The 19,522-nt window shown below is 47.3% G+C and overlaps 7 protein-coding genes across 7 annotated transcripts; 4 read left to right on the top strand and 3 right to left on the bottom strand.

Annotated features, from left to right (window-relative positions):
- The first annotated feature begins 2,661 nt into the window (after positions 1–2,661).
- F4822DRAFT_319531 (uncharacterized protein) lies at positions 2,662–5,104 on the top strand. Its single transcript, XM_051455443.1, has 3 exons — positions 2,662–3,462; positions 3,516–3,542; positions 3,594–5,104. Exons 1-3 carry the CDS (start codon positions 3,048–3,050, stop codon positions 4,730–4,732), a joined length of 1,581 nt encoding a protein of 526 aa, XP_051312312.1. The 5' UTR covers positions 2,662–3,047; the 3' UTR covers positions 4,733–5,104.
- A 475-nt stretch (positions 5,105–5,579) lies between these two features.
- On the bottom strand, positions 5,580–6,409 carry F4822DRAFT_437963 (ubiquitin carboxyl-terminal hydrolase; the record flags this gene model as incomplete). Its single annotated transcript, XM_051462462.1, has 2 exons — positions 5,580–5,956; positions 6,034–6,409. 2 exons carry the CDS (start codon positions 6,407–6,409, stop codon positions 5,580–5,582), a joined length of 753 nt encoding a protein of 250 aa, XP_051312311.1.
- Positions 6,410–6,797: 388 nt separating this feature from the next.
- On the bottom strand, positions 6,798–8,632 carry F4822DRAFT_410408 (sterol desaturase family protein). Its single transcript, XM_051458763.1, has one exon. It carries the CDS (start codon positions 8,066–8,068, stop codon positions 7,067–7,069), a length of 1,002 nt encoding a protein of 333 aa, XP_051312310.1. The 5' UTR covers positions 8,069–8,632; the 3' UTR covers positions 6,798–7,066.
- Positions 8,633–11,610: 2,978 nt separating this feature from the next.
- F4822DRAFT_319476 (alpha/beta-hydrolase) lies at positions 11,611–14,692 on the top strand. Its single transcript, XM_051455441.1, has 2 exons — positions 11,611–13,459; positions 13,520–14,692. Exons 1-2 carry the CDS (start codon positions 11,743–11,745, stop codon positions 14,461–14,463), a joined length of 2,661 nt encoding a protein of 886 aa, XP_051312309.1. The 5' UTR covers positions 11,611–11,742; the 3' UTR covers positions 14,464–14,692.
- On the top strand, positions 14,608–15,061 carry F4822DRAFT_319481 (uncharacterized protein). The gene is made up of 2 exons (XM_051455442.1): positions 14,608–14,883; positions 14,956–15,061. The coding sequence occupies exons 1-2, from the start codon at positions 14,656–14,658 to the stop codon at positions 14,962–14,964; spliced, it is 237 nt and encodes a 78-aa protein (XP_051312308.1). The 5' UTR covers positions 14,608–14,655; the 3' UTR covers positions 14,965–15,061.
- A 189-nt stretch (positions 15,062–15,250) lies between these two features.
- F4822DRAFT_410402 (SNF5-domain-containing protein) lies at positions 15,251–17,871 on the top strand. The gene is made up of 2 exons (XM_051458762.1): positions 15,251–17,301; positions 17,356–17,871. Exons 1-2 carry the CDS (start codon positions 15,646–15,648, stop codon positions 17,449–17,451), a joined length of 1,752 nt encoding a protein of 583 aa, XP_051312307.1. The 5' UTR covers positions 15,251–15,645; the 3' UTR covers positions 17,452–17,871.
- Positions 17,872–19,175, bottom strand: F4822DRAFT_410400 (uncharacterized protein). The gene is made up of 2 exons (XM_051458761.1): positions 18,656–19,175; positions 17,872–18,585 (listed from the first exon to the last, which is right to left on the bottom strand). Exons 1-2 carry the CDS (start codon positions 18,924–18,926, stop codon positions 18,005–18,007), a joined length of 852 nt encoding a protein of 283 aa, XP_051312306.1. The 5' UTR covers positions 18,927–19,175; the 3' UTR covers positions 17,872–18,004.
- Between the last annotated feature and the right edge of the window lie 347 nt (positions 19,176–19,522).

Raw genomic sequence — 19,522 nt, 5'->3', positions numbered from 1 at the left:
GAGATTCGGACTGGAAACTTTCAGTGCGTCATATTCATTATTGTTTGCAGCGAGGCTATGCAGTCCCTCTCTTACTAGGTCGATATCTAAGGCTTCAACGAATAGTTAAATAGAAGCGCCACTATAAACCCAATTTAAGAAGTACTTCCATGTATTACAGGACCCGGTTTCGATAGTTCCACACATGTAAAGTACACCTAAGCGTCTAACCGAATGCTTCAGTGGGGTACATACCTGTATATACGGCCGAAGACTCTGAAGCTACGGGGGTTTTTAACAGAGCTTAAAAGATGTAATGACAGAATAATAATAATAATAGAATAAGTGCCCCCTAATGCGTGTGTATCAACTTCGTACTTCTTTAAGCCAACCTCCTTGAAGTCTTAGATGTACATGGATTCTCTCATACTAAGCAAACATATGATGATACTCCCTAGGTGTGTCGCATTAGGATCTTAATACGTTTCTGCTATTATTCCGGGACGAGGGATTCCCCCTGCGCAAACATGTTCCCACGGTAGTTAATAAAGATAGCCGATCATCAAAGGATAACTAGCTTTGACCAATCAGATATTTATTATGTTTAAACTTATTGATTCCCTCGGATCCTTTTATCCCACCCTTCTTTTTAAAGGGTAGCCGGAGTTGTCGCAGAAAGACGATGTTTTTGAGGGCACATGTAAGAGCTAAGAATCGTTAGAGAAATTTGAGTTTGACGCGACGGCGAAGGGCTTACCTACATGTAGTATGACATCAAGCTCTAGGACCTACAGTACATATGTACTATCTAGTACCCATACCGCTAGAATGGAGATTGAAAAAAGGGGGAATCGGTAGCGTCACCATCCCTGAAAGCTCACCCGTGTACATCCACCCTAGGTACTCTAACTAACGTACCGTAGAACGTAAAAAAGAAGCAAGTACTTAAACTCATTTGCCTACATCTGGTTAGTTACCCGACGAGGCTTTTCGGGGCTTTTATTCGTCACCTTGGTTGGCTTAGCCCGTCCAAATATTTGGAGAAGCTCAAAAACAAACGATGAAATATACCGTCTATTATCAGATCATAAGTTACGTTGCCAGCACTAGTATCGTCTAGCTCGATGTTGTCGTTTCCTCTTTCTTTTTCGACGCGGTCTGTTGCCAGTCGATTGGGAGTGGATTGTTTAATAGTAAGAGGCAACATGCACCATGACCTAATCCCTCTCGACTCGGAGGCACCGGAGTTTGTAATACGGCTTCCAGCATAGAATGACGAACTATCTACACGTACATTAGATACTTCACTTACTAGTCTGATTTAGTGAAGACGGCTGAAGCTTAGGTCCACTAGGCTTATACTACTACTATACAACATAGTAAATCTAAGCGACAATATACAGTTATTAACAAAAGGTCAACTTGGCAAAGCCTACCAAGTAGATACTAAGTTGGTGGACATCGATAACCCCAGAATCGAATTAAGATCAAATTCTCATGTACCGTTTTCCTGGGTCGGTCTACCAGGGGGCTGTTCCGAGTGGCTGCTGACTAGGCGTTGCTCTGGAAAATTCCAAGGTTCTAACAGATTTCCAGCTGTCTCAGTACCCGTACGCAAGGCTGTTTTCTTTACCCATTGTCTCACGCAGATGACATTGGGCAACCGTTAATAGATCTTCTATTTACAATCACAATAAACAGAAACTCAGCTAAAAGTTATTAGTGAAGGGTTGTCTCAAAGATGCGATGTATATCTAAAATCAAATCAGTCGAGCGAACCTACCATGACCGCGAAGTTGCTCTCGTTCATTAAAACTCTAGGTTGCTTGAGATCTATCTTCTACCACGTGGACCGCGACGTTTAGCACTTTGTGCACTTGCAGCGCGTAACCACCCCATCATTACTGTCTTAGACTAGGGGCGCTCTGTGTGTGATCCGAGTCCTTACTTGACACACACCATTTAATTGCGACGGTCTCATTCTAACAACGGGCTAGATTCTTAGCGTCACCGTCGATTGAGTCTAGGAGGCCGCCATGCAGTAAGTGGCCCCAGAATGTGGTACAAACATGACAGTAGTCCCATATATCCTCGTTTCCATCACGAAGAGAATGCGTATATATCGCACGAGCTTGTCAGTTTGTTTGATAACGCCTTGACAATACGCTAGTTGAAATATTTCTGTCTTTTTCCTCCGATGTCTCCAAGATCTCGGTAACAAACAACCTAGAATTAGATCGGTCACATCGTTTGGCGAACAGACCATTCAGTGGACATTGCGCGTTTTCATAAAAATCTGAGATATCCCGTCTCACGATGTAACCGCGTTCTGGCCCCCCAAAGGAATCAGATCCACAGAAACAGATTTAGAATATTGAATGCAGGCGCGAGGCCTCGATGGTATCAACTCGGGCAATATATCCCTTCTAAGATGTGCGGACAATTATACAATATTGGTGAAGTAATATAATAAATCCTTAGGTATCTGCTCAGGATGAATTACAGGGAGCCTTTGTCGAGTACGAAGTGTAACAAATGTGACTAAATATACCTGATAATCGGACCTATCTAGGTGGATAGGAGGCGTGTTATTGGTTTTAATAGCACACCCAAAATGAATATTTAATAGCGAGCCCGTCTATAGGAATATTAAGTTTGTGATTTTATTTCTCACATACCTAGGTATAAATGTTGCGCATCAACGTATTCAAGTAGATTTATATTGTTTCGCTTCAATGGAAAGGAGTATCGATTGAGGGGATATGTTAGAAGTAATACCTGGCTATGAACCCTTGTGTCGCTGTTACTCAATCTTCTTCGTGCGCACCTTCTAAGGAAGATATCTAGGAAGTCGCAACAAGCTACCTTATCCTTCCTCGTAGAAGTAATGGAATATACATTAAATCAAATTGATCAACCGAAAGTGGGAACCGTCCTTACAACCAAGACGTTCTCTCACCTAAATACCATTCCATCACCCCCGTTCATATTCTTCACGACTATCAAAACAATCCCTAGACACATAAAACCTATACAAAATACTTAATGCAAAATCCCCTTGTGGGACAATGACCAAATCGCCCATCTCTGGGCCGAATTCACTCCTTCTAGAAGAACCCACTGTAGGAGACACTTCTCTCTTTCCGTTTGGCCTAGAAGGACACAATATGTGCGAAACGAAGAAGACCGATACGAAATCCAAAGCTGCCGACACTTGCAGCTGGCAAGGTGATAGTCCAGAATCCGAATTGGACGACCTTGCACACGACCATAATCGTCAGCCTGCTGAGACCTGTAGCTGGCATGGTGATTCTCCCGAGCCCGAGATAGACGACCTTGCGCATGACTCAAGACCTCGAGCTACTTCGCATACAGAACCAAAGGTGGTGGTCATCGTACCAGTACCTTCAGACACCCCCATTGAGACTGAGAAGCCGAAGAAACCAGAGGACCGCAAGAAGACTTCAAAGACACCACCGAAGGGTTAGTTGTCGTTTTCCCGACGCAGCCCCCAATGACTAACTAACACTTCACAGAAAAGCCTCGCCATTCTCCTCCTGCTAGTTAGTCACACTGAGCCTCTATGATTCCCGAGCTAACATTGGATACTCCAGGCGCTGAGCCTTCCTGTCAGCACGTCCAAGAGAAACCACCGACAGATAAGGATAAGAACGCCAATGAAACTTTGCAAGAAGACGTTTCTAGCGGAGTCCATAAGGCGTTCGATCTCATTCGAAGCGCTATCAGCCCTCAGTCCGCTTCTAATGAACCAGACGAAGTAGGACCAAAGGAAGATGGGAAGCCGTCCGGTAAAGAGAACCATGTTCCCCTAGAACCTCCTGAAATTTTAGCCGTCCTTACCATAAGTGAACCTCAGATACCCAAGGGTAAAAAGTCCAAAGAAGAAAAAGAGAAGGCCAAGAAAGAGAAGGGAGAGGCCAAGAAGGCTGAGAAGGAGCGGAAAGCCAAAGAAAAGGAGGAAAAGAAAAGACTCAAAAAGGAGAAGGAAATCGAGCGGAAGGAAAAGCGCCGTGCCGACAAAGGCAAGAAGGAAGTCAAAGTGGAAGAGGTTGAACACCATCCTCATCACCATCCTCATCCTCCTCTCGGATCAGAACCCCCGGCTGATGTGGAAAGTTTCACTGTTACCGAGACTCTCCACCATCCTGGATGTCACATCTGCGAACATCCACAAGAGCAGGGGACGATAAACTTCTTGAAAGAATCATTGGACAGTTGGCAAGGCTGGCCTTCATTCTACGACTTAACTGTAGCCGCGAAGAAATTGCTTGGCACGGGAAGTCCAGACGAACCCCACAATACACACCAGTCCGACAAGACTCCTACTCTAGGCGAACAAGATCTGATCGAGCATATTGCGGCACACATTGATAGGCATATACACGAGCACTTTGATATCCAACCACACGAGGGTGGGACCCATGTAGCCAGCAAGGCTCTCCATCCAGCCCACCAGCATAATGGTGAGCAAGAGGGTCGCGAAGATGGTAATCCCGCGAATCATGGCTTAGATGGCAATAAAGACGCGCCCATGACTATTATTCCGGGTCATATCCTCCGCAGCTTAGAACCGGCTTCCGCCCCTGAAATCGGTACCTGCCAGTCTCCTTCTCGAGACTGTTCACCTTATCGCGGCCCGACGAGTCGTTGCGTTTCCCCATGGTGTGAGCAGCTCGGTTTCAAAATGGCTGATTCGCCAAAGCGTAACCCAGCGTGGATGCGAAGAGGGTAAGTGATCGATCTGTTTGCCATGACTTAGCCCTGTATCGTTACATATGTAGTGTCGACGATACGTACTAATTTGTTTGCCGTTAGATTCAATTCAAGTCCGAGTCGGATGAGAGGTTTTGTCACTACCCCTTACCTCCGCGGGCCCCTTTGCTTGCACAGATGCTTTCACGAACATCCCTTGTACACCTGCGTTCCCGTGTCGTTGGTACCGGCTTTATGTCTTGAATCAACTTGCTGTGGACACCATAGCTGTCAATATGCGGAGCCTCCTATGAGCCCTGTATCGCTTCCACATACTCCTTACCCCTCGTATAACTTCGAACCTCTTGGGGTGGTTGAAACAATACCTCCCAGTACCCCTCGTAGAAGCTTTTCGATGAACGAGGCGCCAATAGTGCTATGATATAGTGCTATGATGTAGTGCTATGATGTTTGTCGTGCAATTCATACAACTCTATTATATGACGTGATTGGGGTGTCGGCTAGAAGATTGTGAGCCTAGAAAGGTGGAGTTAGGGGCAAGACGATTGAATGAGCTTGGTAGCCGGTTTTGAAATTGCTAAAAAGGGATTCTTCCGGGGATGTTTTCAAGGTGTTAATAATGAGTATTGCGAGTTGGTATCATTAGATTGTTAGTATTACCCACGCTTTTGTTTATAGGACCTGAACTTGAAAAGTAGATCAACCGTTCCATAGAATTATTGTACTCCTATTTCACCTCCTCTAAGGGGCCTATTGGTTTGGATGTCCATTAACGCATCCCAGTCCTTCCGAATACAACGCCATGATGCGTATAGCACGCTCCGATTTAACGACTCTATTATATTCTTTTCCTGGGGAATAGAAATCTACTCCAACGAACCCGCCAGCGCAACACAGCTAAACCGCATATCGCCGCCTCCACGCTCGAGGAACTTCAACGGGCCCCAGAGCAATGCCTTCTCGGACAAAACATCCTCGTTCTCTGCTAACTTGCCGCGGGCGATGGGGCCCTTCCGTCGACCATCGAGTTCCCAGAGTGTACCACCGTCATGCTCGGTTTTTACGAAACACACGTAGTGTAAATCAACGTCGTCGCGCGCGTCAGGTGCTGTGGTGTTGCCTTGGCTCGCGGCTTCTTGGTGCGCGGAGGCGAGCTCGGGGGTGCGTTCGAGGAGGGCGGCGCGCTCGGCGGGTGGGAGGGGTGTTGAGGCTGCGATTAGGCGGGAGAGGGGGGTATCTGATTCTATAGAGGCGAGGGGTGTAAGCGGATTCAGTCCAGTTTAAAAATTAGATTGATAGTACTCAGTAAGGAGGACTTACCAACGAAACCCTTCGCAGGCCCATTAGAAACAGCGTGCAAAAGACCCATTAACCCACAGGCGTTGCGGATTGTCTGCTTGAACCAGAGAACGGGCTCGCCCTCTCCCTTACCCGCGTATTCTTCTGCGCCGGCGTCTTCGGCTAGACGTGCTGACTCGTAGGTCGCGGATACGGGGAAGACTAAGAGGAGTGCTAGTGCGGGTCGCGGGACGAAGGCTAGGAGTTCCGGCTCAGTGATGGAGTATACGTCGTGGACTTGTAGGGCTTTGCTTAGACCGAGTTTGTGTAGGAGGGTGGTCATGAGCTCGGGGTTCGCTTCGAGCGGGATGAAAGCTAGTGGGCCCGGTGCTGGGTCTGGGTTCGTTGTTGTGGACATTGTTGCTGTTGTGAATGGGGAATGGGGAATGGAGGGGTTTGGATTACGATGTATGAAGGTCGATCGACTAATCTGATGATGAATTTCCCACCTCTAAATGGATGATAGGTTATGACAAGTATTCCAGCGTTTGCACCCGTTTTTTATTAACGAAAGTGTCTACCCTCTTTTAATAAGATAGATGGATTTACTGTGAATGTTTTACTCTATTAAATGTTCTTGGAAACGGACAAAATATATAGTGCCCCGCTATGACAGGGGTACCTGAAGGCAGCTATTCTAGGTAGCAGTATGACGACACGCCTAAGCTGTAGCTATAGTGGATCGCTATCGATAAGACTGTGCATCCTTTTCGGTTCTAGGGATTGCGGAGTTTAATCTCTTTGTTCACAACAAGATTCTAAACGTATAAGATGGGCGAATTTCCTAGTAAAACATAAGATATAAATTGCTTCTCTTCCTTATCATGACATCCCGAAAATCAGGATTCTCTTCTTGTTTATCCCATATTCTTACAGTCGTTAGGCGCTTGCGTCTAACCTCTCCAGTTTCCCCCTTACGCCAAACTCCGAGCGAGCTTTTCCCCAGACCGATTCATAAATAAGATCGATCGTCATATATCGTTCGCAACCGTAGAACCCCCAAAAGACTGCCAAATCAAGAATCCGAGTTCTTCTTCCGGCCCTTACGAGCCTTCTTCAATCCATCGATGCCATCCTGCACCATGTTACCCGCATCACTGACAGCGCTCTGCGACCGCTCCTTAACTTGGTGCTTCTCCGCCTCATCTTGAATATCCTCGACAACATCCTTCCCTACGCTCGTACCGCTAGCCCAATCTAGCAGTCCCCAAGCGCCGAAATTCCCACGTCCTCGACCCGCGTAGTGTGCCGCTGTACGTCGGGCGATGCCACCCATGATAATGCCTGGTACGATGCTGTAGCCAGACATCGAGAGCATTTCCTCCAGTGTTGTTAAGATCGTGAATAAAAAATAGGTGAGTAGGTGTGGCTGGATGGCCATTGCTGGTAGGTACACGGGTAGGGTTCGGTTGAGGAGGAGGGGCAGCGGATGGTCCGTATACACCATGAGTGCGTACGGCGCGCCGCTTTTACGAGCATGTGCATATGCGCCATGAAGTTTCGCTATCCTACCACCCGAGTGAAGGATATACCGGTGGATATGATATGTCAAGACCTCGCGCGCGGTGTAGAGCATCAGGATATGTTTCGCAATTTGCCATGGGAGTGGTAGCGCCGTGCTCGTCTTGAAAAGAGGGTGATGTAGAAATGTTCCCGCACCTATCGAGATGCCGGCTTGCACGGCGGTGCTGAGCGCAAGATTGAAGATGGCAAGTAACACCTGCCGAAGCAACGAGGCTGCATTGCGCTGCGGTAGAGATATAGAGCCATAGAGCTTTATGGGTGCCGCTAAGCTAGGAACTAACGTATCGAATAATAGGAAGAAAAGCGACGGAACTAGCCAGAATACTATGCGCACAGCTAATGTACCGACTAACTCTATCTTCAAGGGCGAATGCGATAGAACGAGGGTTGTCCAGGTCATGTAAAAGAACAATAAGTTCATTGATCCCGACCACGAGGTTAACATCGGCCCGCCGAAGTATGAAACTATCGGAAGTGATAGAAGAAGATCCATATTGTCGGCGTTTTGATATATTAAGTAGACGGGATATTATGACTATAGGTGGCGTTTGCTTTCTGCTTGGTAAGTACGTTTCTTGATATTGTGATGTACGTGACTCTTAAGATAATATTCCAGAAGATGATCGCTCAACTAAACCTAAAGTTACTCAAGGATATACGAAGCAGAAGAACATTTACGGGACGCTGGACTCATCATCTAAAGATTCCTCAGTTTGGGCCTCACCTTGTGTCTTACATCCTTGATTTGCTGTGCACCCTTTTGCTTGAACAACTCAATGACGTATGCTGTGCTGTCATTTGGTAACCAGGCATTTTATTGGTTGCGCGCATAAGGTGAGCTTACCGTCAAGGCGGGAACGGGAAATCTTTGGCCGACATAGAGTCCTGGTTTGACTGCCAAGAAATACATGCAGTAAAGTTGTGGAACGGCCTCGACTGCGGGGCAACTATCCGCTTACGTAGTGTCTAATTGTCTAGGACCAGGGGTGCAGTGGCATCGGAAATACGTAACCATTTTGTAGATTGAATAATTAGCTGCTTAGAAGCGAAATCTAACGAGCAATTCATAAATCAGTCGTGACTGTGACAAGCACCTATCTACATGTCAGCATATATCTAAAGCCATATTGTCTATATTCAGACGAGTAGTTAAGTGAAACTGGATTTTTCATTTTACAAAGTAGGGAAATCATCAACACCACGTGGAAATGCTACCCAAGATTTATAACAGCTGTCTCAGGATGATGCCCTGCAGATGACGAATCATCGTGGAAGTCCGTCCCGGTCTGGTTGCGACGTTATCATCTCGCAAAAAATGTGACAGCGCAATTCTGACTTGGAACCTTCATATGGCTCTAAAATATCAAGTACGCGACGTGGTGACTTTATTCACTTTCTGTGTTTTTGTTTATCAGCCTTCCGAAATGTCAGCTAAAGGACAGACCGTTGAAAAAGTTCCGCAAAATCGCTACATTCCGAACGAAGCTTCATGGGGATTCCTTGTCCTAGGGCGAAAACACTTAGCGTGGCTGATATTGGACCAGGTTAAGGACCATAGCCTCAGGACGAGGCCACGAATTCATTGGTAGGAATCATGGTATCGATAGTAGGCCGTCTTCGAATCTTGTCAAGTCTGTCATTCACGTGGTGTTCGCAGCCTGTCATTCCTCTCGGCGCATAAATACGTCGAAATTGAAAGCTCTGTGCGGCTCTCCGGCGCTGACGATATAATCTAGGGGAAGACCCGGGACTAGGTCATTCACACCAATAATTTCCGGACCTTTGCTGATCGTATTTGATCGTATTGGTCGGTATAAACAAAATAAGGTGTTGTATTGAAAGTTAATCGCGAAAAATACCATACTGTTGATTCTTCGCGGATAAACCCGGCGAAATTGTCGGGCGAGAGTTCTCAAAATGGGAAGCTTTTCGTACGCGATAATTGAAAGATTGACATATCATATCATAGAATCCTATTTTGCATATTGTACGCCTGTCTTTTTACCCATGATATCCATACCTATATGTAGGTGATTAGTATTAGGCAGGTTGAAGCGAGGAATCCGAACTTGAATGAGAGGTTAGGAAAGAATATTCATATATGCTCCTTCAACGATATAATAAGTTGTATCATTATTTCCAGTTTTTAACCATTTGGCTCCCTTGCCGAAGGTTTATTCATGAGCTAAGAGATAAGTCACATTGAATAAGCACAAGCGGAGACATCGTTCGAACTTAAATAATTGAAGTGTTCCCAGCAATTGATTAGCAGCGATCATAGAATAGTCTTCTTCCAATAAGAGGGACCAATTCTTCTATAACTCTCCACTGTAACCCCACGGTCACTAAATTCAGGGCAATTGATCTTCACTAACATTAAACCAGGGGAACAGCTGAGATACTCATTCATCAATAATAATTTCTTGTGCATACCTAGCATATACTTGAAATACTATATGTATGTTGTCTTTTCGCTTTCTCGGACACGCAGCAATTAATCGTCTCACGCCACATATTTCCTGTAAAAGCAACCGGAATAGTACAACCAATTTCTAGCCTTTCGGCTTACTACCAAAGAGCGAGTATACAATTGGTACAAATAACCGTTGAACGTTACGAATGCAACCTACTTCTGATCCAGTACTACTTGACACATATTCTGAAACAATGCCGCATACTCCCATATCAAATATTCGTATCCAATGTTTCGATATAGGTACGCAAGGTTACCTCCCGTCTGGCCATCGAGTCCTCCAATCCTTCGGGACTCTACCTATGTAGGTAGCGGACGAAAGAAAAAGACAATTTCCTCAGGGGCATGCGTGCTAGCTCCAATGATTGGAAGCCCCAAGACTTACGTTAATCTCAATTAGGCTCAGCCTCTTAGGGATTTCCACACTGACACTTTCCCTATTCTCATCCAGTGGAGCAAATAGCGCGGCAACGGGAAATGTCGATCTGAAAGTAGATTCAGACCAATCAAACAAACATAAAAGATGTATTAGCATCTGTGACATGACATACCTGTGATTGTATTACTATGGAAGGAATAGAGGATCAATACGAGCATTGAAAGGACACTTCACGATAGACTTTGAAGTTGCGTATAGTTCGATGTAAGTACTGAGTTAAATCCCTACAATACATTTACAGGTATCACCTGCAGAAATCGGCAGGCACATGCATCATTTACTAGGGTTCCCTTACCGGGTGCACTTACAGGACGTATCGCCGCTATTATGCATTACACTACTAAGTTTGGACAGAGGGGACCCGTACCTGACTGGGCATAACAAGCACAGACTTTCCCGATCAAATGTAAACCTCCAATACATATTATGTACACGAGGCTGTTATCGTGCAATTTAGTACCTAATTGGCCCCTACCTTCTTTACAAAGTACCTGCCTATCCAATAATAATATTATGGTCTAATAATTCGATCGCCCGAAGAAGAGTCCACTCTCCAATTTTCCCCTGAGTCGATTCAAGGGTTTTCTTCTTCTTTTCTTTTTGGGAATTGTAAGACACGCTATGGTCCCGAAAACCGTTATTTTCCATTAATGCGAGCTACGACAATTTTTTTTTCTTCTCCTTTGCTCTTTAGCCAATGTTTCTGCCCACCCTCCTTTGCACTTTTTTGATTTAACCTGCATTTCCCTGTATATACATACATAATCTATACTCTTATACATATGTAACGGTCTCAGATACATTAGTTACATAGATCTACGAGAAAGAGAGGAGACATCCCGCTCCCTCTAGGTACTCGAGTACTCTAGTTGTGTTGGGCAGGTACAGACGAGACCCCGGTCTAAGCGCCTGCTCATAATTCTGGGACCTGCAGCAAGTCCGTCTCGGTATTGACCCAACTTCCTGCAGCATCTGCATTCCGCATTCCATTCGAGTCTGACCTTCCCTTCCCTTTCCTTGACCCTCCTCCACACCTATTGCATCTGCTGCACCTACTGCACCTGCCGCACCCGTCGCATCCTATACCTGTATCAAGTAGGAGCGGGTGTAGCGAGTCCAGGTCGTGCGTACACCGCTCCTGCCGGCTGCAGCAAACAGAGACAAGTAGGTGAGACCAGGCGCAATTAGGCAAAACATCTTTCAGCCCTAGCCTCGATCGCTCTGGTTCATTCCTCTCCTCTCCTTGCTTCCCGCCATGGATTACGCCGCGGGCTCTAAACAGCAGCCAACCGCTACCTCTACCGGACAGCTGCCCCCTATTCCCCGTCAAACTCGTCAATCATCCCGGAGGAAGGCCATTGATCCTTCCATGCACCTGCATTTGCGTAATGACGACAAAGACCGCGCCGGAATAGCTCCAGCCTCTCCCGAAGTAATATCGTCCTTAATCACTAGTCTATCCGTCATCTCGAAGCCCGCGAACAAACATTTCGAGGGCCAGAGCTTGTCTTTACCAAACTCTCCACGACAGGGCAGTTTTGGCGTCGAATACGGCGCCTACTCCGCATCTAAGCTCGGCCGATTGCAGGAAGAAATCGATCTCGACGAATTAGCCGCGAGCCCTCCTACAATTCGAACAGCGAAACCCCCCTCCGGCTTCTCTCCCTTAACTGCCCCTAAATCACCACGTCGCGAGTCGTCGGGGGGATTGAAATCTCTTCTGCGCAATTCATCTAGGCCGTCGTCGAAGGGTTCTGTCTCGTCGCACGATGATACACGTAGTATCGGGAATCTATCAGTCGAACGTGGGGTACCGCCTACCCCTGAACTACGCAAACAACGATCGCATGACAGCTGGGGAAAGAAGCAAGCTCGTAGCCAAAAGGGTTTGATGTACATGAGCTCAAAAGAAAGATTGCGTGCTAGTGAATCCGAGAGAAAACGGGCGAGCTCGGGATCAATTGGTCAATCTAACAGCTTAAATGGTTTGTCGCCTAGACCAGATACAATACTTGCAGAGACGCCGATTCGCGAGGAGCCAAGTGATTCGCCGACAAAAGAAACAATGCCGGACTTGAGCCCATCCGTTGATTCTAGTGGCTTTCAGCGCCCAATTCCGGCCCGCGACTCCTCCCTGCGCAAAACGGGAACTAATGCAAAGAGATCTTCGCATAGATCGTCTCGAACGAAAAGGGATAGCGAAGGTGGTCTTAACGATACAATCCTGGAAGGCTTCGAACATAATCGATCAAGCGAGACGACGCAATCAAGGCGACGGCATTCAAGTCGTGCCAATTCCGAAATCGACACAAGGAAGAGACGAGACGATAGTCTTCCTGCCGAAATGCCACACTCTGCAAGAGTCGGTACATCATCTACCAGGAGAACCCATGAAAGTAATAATAATACGCATGAGCATTCGAGATCGTATTCGAACGATGCAAATGGACTCGAGGACGGCGCCCCGTTCCCGGCGGTATCTCAAGGTAGAAGACGCAGTGCGCATAGTGCCGACCGCAGGAGATCAGGGCGCGCGACTCCTGATCCAGTTGACGTGATTAAACCAAAGCGAAGTAGTTCACGGTTGAAGCGCCTTTCGGCAGGACCCAAGAGTCCAGAGCCAACTGACAGGATGAGGGAATCTGCAACTCCCGAACCAATGGTCGGCTATGAGCGACCTATGAGTGCGGATTCCATCGACGACGCTGTGGAGTCCTACTTATGTTCTCCAAGGCTGTCGCAGAAAATTCGACACCCTCAGACTGGTCGAGTCATTTCGTTTTCCGAGGTTGGCGATGCGGAGGGATCGGCAGTATTTTGCTGTGTCGGTATGGGGCTTACTAGATATATCACAGCGTTTTATGACGAGTTGGCGTTGACGCTCAAACTGCGACTTATCACCCCCGATCGTCCTGGTGTGGGTGACAGTGAGGCTTATGCTGATGGGACAGCAACACCCCTAAGTTGGCCTGGTATGACCACCCCATTCTATTTAATAATACATTTTGCGTAAATACTAACAAAACTTAAAGATGATGTCTATGCGATCTGCCAGGCGCTGAAAATCACGAAATTTTCAATTCTTGCGCATTCTGCGGGAGCAATTTACGCTCTCGCTACAGCACTCCGCATGCCACAGCATATTCGTGGACGTATTCACCTTTTAGCTCCTTGGATTCCGCCATCACAAATGAACGTCTTCGGTACATCACAAGCTTTACCCCCTACTAATGCAATTCCTACGTCTCAACGAATTCTTCGGGCTTTGCCAACTCCCTTCCTTAAGGCGGCAAATAGCTCCTTTATGTCAGCCACAAGCAGTTCTATTACCAGCTCATTACCGAAGACCAGCCCTCGCCGCGGTAAACGGAAGTCATCCGCTCCCGTCGGTCGCGATGCCCCGTCCAATAATCGCCGGGATATTACACCCAATTTAGATAAGGAGAACATAGCTCAGGAAGCCCCAGAAGGGAAGGCTATGCCGCCTTCCGCTACCGAAAATATGGATCGATGTCGACCCGCAGACGATGAATTCAACCCCCAGAATGCTATTATCGCAGCCGCCGCGGACGCTATGGCGGATAAGGAACGGCAAATGACATATGATATGCGACTCACTCACGCGATCTGGGAGCTTGCCACCACAGGGGCCAACCCCGCCGTGGATTTGTTGGTGTGCCTAGAGCGACGACACACAATTGGTTTCCGTTACGTGGATATTACCCGCCCTGTTATCATTCACCACGGTAGCAGGGATACACGCGTCCCTGTTGAGAATGCCAAGTGGCTCGGGAAAACCATGCGACGCTGTGAAGTTCGCGTGCTCGAGGGTGAAGGACACGGTTTGATGGCTAGTGCGACGGTCATGGGCTCCGTATTAATGGAAATAAGCAAAGAATGGGAGGATTGGATGATGCTAACAAATTCTAAACGAACTGACGAGCGAGGCAGAAGCGTACGAGCAAGTGCTCGATAAACAAAAATTAATTATCTACCTATATACGTGGAAACCTACTTTTGAGGGAAGTAGCAGGCCTCATCGACCACAACTTTGGATTATACCCGGCGCCTCGGATTCTTATTTATTTAACGGACTTATTCTGTCATGAACCTAATGGTTATAGGGGGAAAGGGAAGAAAAGGGGATTTTCGCCTTGCCGAAGGAATAATGGTTTCCCTATGCTTTATATCCCTATATTTATCTACTACGCCAAGAATGGCGATGCTTCTATGTTTCAGCGAAGCTCTTAGAAAACCTAGGGTCTATGGGACCATAGCGAGGCAAAGCGTTGCGAGTTTGAGGGTATCAGCTTTTTCTATAACTGAAAAAGCGAGGATACCTAGTGTACAACTAGTCTTAAGTCGAAAAATGGCTTCGTCGATAGTAGCCTGTATAGTACGTAATGTCTAACCCGAATCTTGCTTGAAATAAGCTTACAACGAGGTTCCATGGTTGTGATTGTAATAGTGCTTGTAGGGAGTCATTTTTTCATCATTGTAGGGGAGATGTCCCAGAGTCATAAGCTGCTTTAAGTATTTGCCTAATACGATGTAAGAAGTTACTTTGAACTCCCTCATAGTTTTCACGTATTGATCGCCTTCGATTCGAATGAAGCATATACCCATATATAGAAATATATTTACTATACCCCGATACCTAGGTAACCATGTGCTTAGGTAACGCAGCTGCATTATTACGTGAGAATGTTGTGTGAGTTTCGGCTGCCCCACGTGATTTTCTTCTCTTGGAAGGGTTAGCTTAGGTAATGTTTTAAGGACATGGAGCCCTTGGAAATTTTACTAGACGCGTTTCGTTGCGACAAGAAAGACAAACGGATCGTCAAGCTATCAATGCAAGGCATAACCATCATTTCTTTAATTCTGCCGGTTCCATTCCAACCACCGACATTGCGCAAGACACTCACCGTGTAAACTATTTTTTTTTCTTCTTCTTTTCCACCTCGACATACTGGAAAGCCCTTATTTTGTCTTACTAGTATTCAATTACCCATCCAATTGTCGTCTCGAATCACATCTACCTAACCTCCCCGGATTTTTCACTCCGTAGGTATCGTTTGGCGCGTTACCCATTTTTCAATCTTCCACTTCAACTGCCTACCAGAATGAGATAACGTATACGGCCTAATATCGATACAACATGGAGAAGAAAGTAACTCCTCAGGCGGCGACGTCTTCCTATGCGCCGCGACTGCGCGTATACAACAATTCACTTCTCACCCCCGTTATCCATTCTACTGCACCTACCAACCTCGTATCGCGAACGACGAAACGTGGCACTACCGTAATTAACTACGCCGAAGATGGTTACGATTACGATGATGACGAGGACGATGATTCTCGCAGACGACCTACGGGCCTGCGCAGCCTCAGGCGCGAGGACAGCGCATCTCGAGTAGATCCGAGCGACAAATTCGGAAAAGAAACAAACGCACCAGTTCAACTTCAGGGCATTTGGAGGGATTGGATGATTAAGACTAAGAACCGAGCAGACATAAACTCCCAGGCCCAGGCTGCGATGCCCGTTACTCTCATCCCTATTCGTATCGATGTCGATATACCCGCCTTCATACCCGCGCAGCCCTACCCTCTTCCTCGAGGGCTAGCCCAACCACCTCCTCATATGGACCCTGCGCTATATAGGTCGGGAGAAATGACTGTTCCATACAAGCTACGAGATATTTTCTTGTGGAACTTGCATGAGACAATGATCACTACTGATCAGTTCGCGATGAACCTCGTCCAAGATTTGGATCTTCCTAACCAAGGCGCCATAGCCACCGAGATTAGCAAGCAGATCCGAACCCAACTAGAAGAGTATGCGGGCGTTGCGCTTCACCCGCTTTTCCACTCCGAAGATAAGGCGCCTACAAATGGCTCTTTCCTAGCCCCCCAGTCAAGCTTCCGCGATACCCCCGCCACGCCTACACCTATACCTAGCTCACTACGCGGCCCCGAAACACCGTTCCGAAATGGCCCTGATACTGGCGCTGATACTCCGACGAAAGGCGGCCGCTCTCAAGTACCCGAAATTACGGCTAGTGCCACACCTATCCCAGCCGACTCAGACGACCTTAATCACGATGATACCTACCGATGCATAATACAGTTGAACGTGAACCTATCTTCGCAACTATACACAGACAAATTCGAATGGTCGTTGCTTCACCCTCCCGGAACCGCTGAGGCGTTTGCCAAAGTCACCTGTGCTGATTTAGGTCTCTCTGGTGAATGGGTCCCCGCTCTCACTCACGCGATTTATGAGGCCGTGTTACGCCGAAAGAAGGAGGCTTGTGAGGCGGGTGGCCTTGTGGCCGGCTGGGGTGCGATGGGTGCTGAATTACCCAACGATGCCGCCCACAGCAAGGAGGCAGGTTGGCGATACGAGCCCGAACACCTTGCGGACGACTGGGAGCCTAAGGTAGAGGTCTTGTCGAAGGAGGAGATTGAGAAACGAGAAGTCGACAGAGAACGACAAGTCCGTCGACTCCGCCGAGAAACGGCGAGATTCAGCAGCAATGCCGGTATGATAGGTGGTGTACCCGGCTTAGGCTTTGAAGTCGAAGAGGAACGAATGGGACGTGGAGAACGATCGAAGAAGAAGCGGAGGTTTAGAAGCCTGAGTCCGCTTGGACGATCTGGTACTCCGGGCGGTAGAAATACGCCAGATGTGGGTTACGGCGGAGGTGGTGGTGGAACCCTCAGCGATCAAGAGAGACTGAATTGGCGTTGTTTCCACTGCCGTATCTGGGGTACAAGTGTTTGGGCGGTCAGAGATGGGCCAGCAGGTCCTAGAGTAAGCATACGCTGGTTCTCGACGGTATGGAATATCTGCTAACAAGTCTTCTAGTCCCTCTGTGCCAACTGTGGTCAATTGTATGAGCAGACGAAAAAGCTACCTCGATGGACCAAGAACCTCCATGCGGCGGATTTGCGACCATTTTAGTCTAATGAGTCCGAATGCCCGGCTAAACAGCCCAACAAAAGAAGGAGAAAAGCGAACGGGACAGAGCCGAAAGACGGCTATGTATCGGGAGTTTCATTACGAGAATAAGGCGTTTCTGGACGGATATATCATAGGCGTTCTTTTCCCTCTCATCGTCTGCCAGGAGTCGTTGGTTACGGTTTATACCATTGACAAATCCGCGCGCGGAATCGTGGATAGGGTAATCTAGAGGACTTTGTTTTGCCACGCAGGGGCATTTTCAGAGTCGGCATAGCATGCTTCATTTACTATTTCTTCTTCGCCGTGTTAGCTACGTAGGTAGCTATGCCGCTGCTCTTTGTATACTAGACTACAGGCGCAGATGCTGAGACATGAGATTTGTCGATGGCTCGTTTACGTAAAGTTGAGAAAATACCCAATACCTAATATCAAAGCAGAAACAAGTTACTGTTGCTTATACCCGAATGAAGTTCTATCGAAAATACAAACATGCATGTGATCCTATTTAAAGAGAGCTATTTTTTACATTTCCGGATAGATAGTAGCAACCACCCTAGTAGATCCCCGGGATAATCTTATACGGCACGTCCTTCTTAAACTGCACCCACTGCGCACCATACCTGTTTGAACAGTACTCATCCAACACGCTCACGGCGCGCGAACTTAGATCCCACATCTGTCCAAGGCCAACGATCAACCCGGCTGTCCAGCCAGCTCCTACCATAGCATATCCACCTCGCCACAAAGAGTAGCCGAAGTAATTGATATGGCGCGCCCAGCTCCAGACACCAACTTTGCATACCTTGCCCTGATTCTCGGGACGGTTTTTGAAGGCTTTTCGCTGGCGCTCGGCGGTTGTTTCGAGGGTTAGGCCGGTTATGTAGAGGATGGTTCCGACGACGGTGCTTAGTGGTAATGTGATTGTGGAGTTCGGGGTTGAGAGGAAGGGGAGGGGGATAGTGAGGGTGGGGGACGAGCGGAGGGAGGTTGTGGTGAAGGTTAGGAAGAGGAATGTGTTCACGCTGTTTACGAACGTGTTGTATACGGATACGGCGCTAGCGGCGGATACCGGGAAGGATTCGAAGGATAGGGATGTTTGCCAGTATATTTGTTTTAGGGTTGAGCCGCAGGCCACTAAGGGTAATGTCAGTATAATCCGGCGAGTATAGCTCCTAATTTGGTTGGGGTTTAGATAATTACTCACTTAAGAAGAGGATGACGTTGGAGGGGTGGCCTAGGGAGTCGATTAAGGGGAGACCGGTCCGCAAGACGGAGACGGCGACGGGGAGGGCGGGGGTGAGACCGACCCGAGAGAGAAGAGACGTGCCGAGACCGCCGGGCCGTAGGAGCGCATGCTGTAGTGGAAGATCGAGGGCGCGGAGACCAATGAAGGTTACGGTCCCCCAAGGTGTAGGCGTCCTCTCTCCACGCTTGATCAAATCAAACTTCTTTTGGTTCTTATTGGGGTCGGTCATTTTGGCGAGTTACTGTAGCTTGATATGAATACAGTTGGTTGCTGTTGCTGTCGTGCAGATAGATCTTGATATTCACCACGAAGATAAAAGGAAGTTGTAATGATGATGTCTTAAGATAGTCATAAGTTACAGATATACACTACTTTACATTGTATCACACAGTAGTAACTTATAGAGATTGGTCATGATTCCTGTTGATTATAAAGATCTCAAGACTGTGTTACACTACGGCGAGATCGTAGACCGGTCGTGTACCCCTTATTTCCCTTTTGGGTATAATGTTTACGCCGATATCCCTTCGTAGACTAATTATATGAGAGGAAAGAGCTGTCGGGGCCGAGAACTTATAGGCTTGGCGAGAACTTTTGTTCAATGACGACATTCCGAAATGACTTGCTGAATAATTGTACCGGTGGTACGGACTCTATTGTCACCGGGTAATGCCACGCTATAGGGGTGGTTATATACACTTATTAACCCGATCTAGCTATTCGCGGGCACTAATCGTATTTGAGGATAACCCTGTTCTTCGCATCAATTCTATCTTATCCCGTCCTTGTTTTGTGACTAAGATCGTGGCGTAAAATCATATAATT

Source organism: Hypoxylon trugodes (assembly GCF_022578975.1).
Source record: "Hypoxylon trugodes strain CBS 135444 unplaced genomic scaffold F4822scaffold_7, whole genome shotgun sequence".
NCBI classification, from domain to species: domain Eukaryota; kingdom Fungi; phylum Ascomycota; class Sordariomycetes; order Xylariales; family Hypoxylaceae; genus Hypoxylon; species Hypoxylon trugodes.
This window is presented reverse-complemented; position numbering and strand designations above follow the sequence as displayed.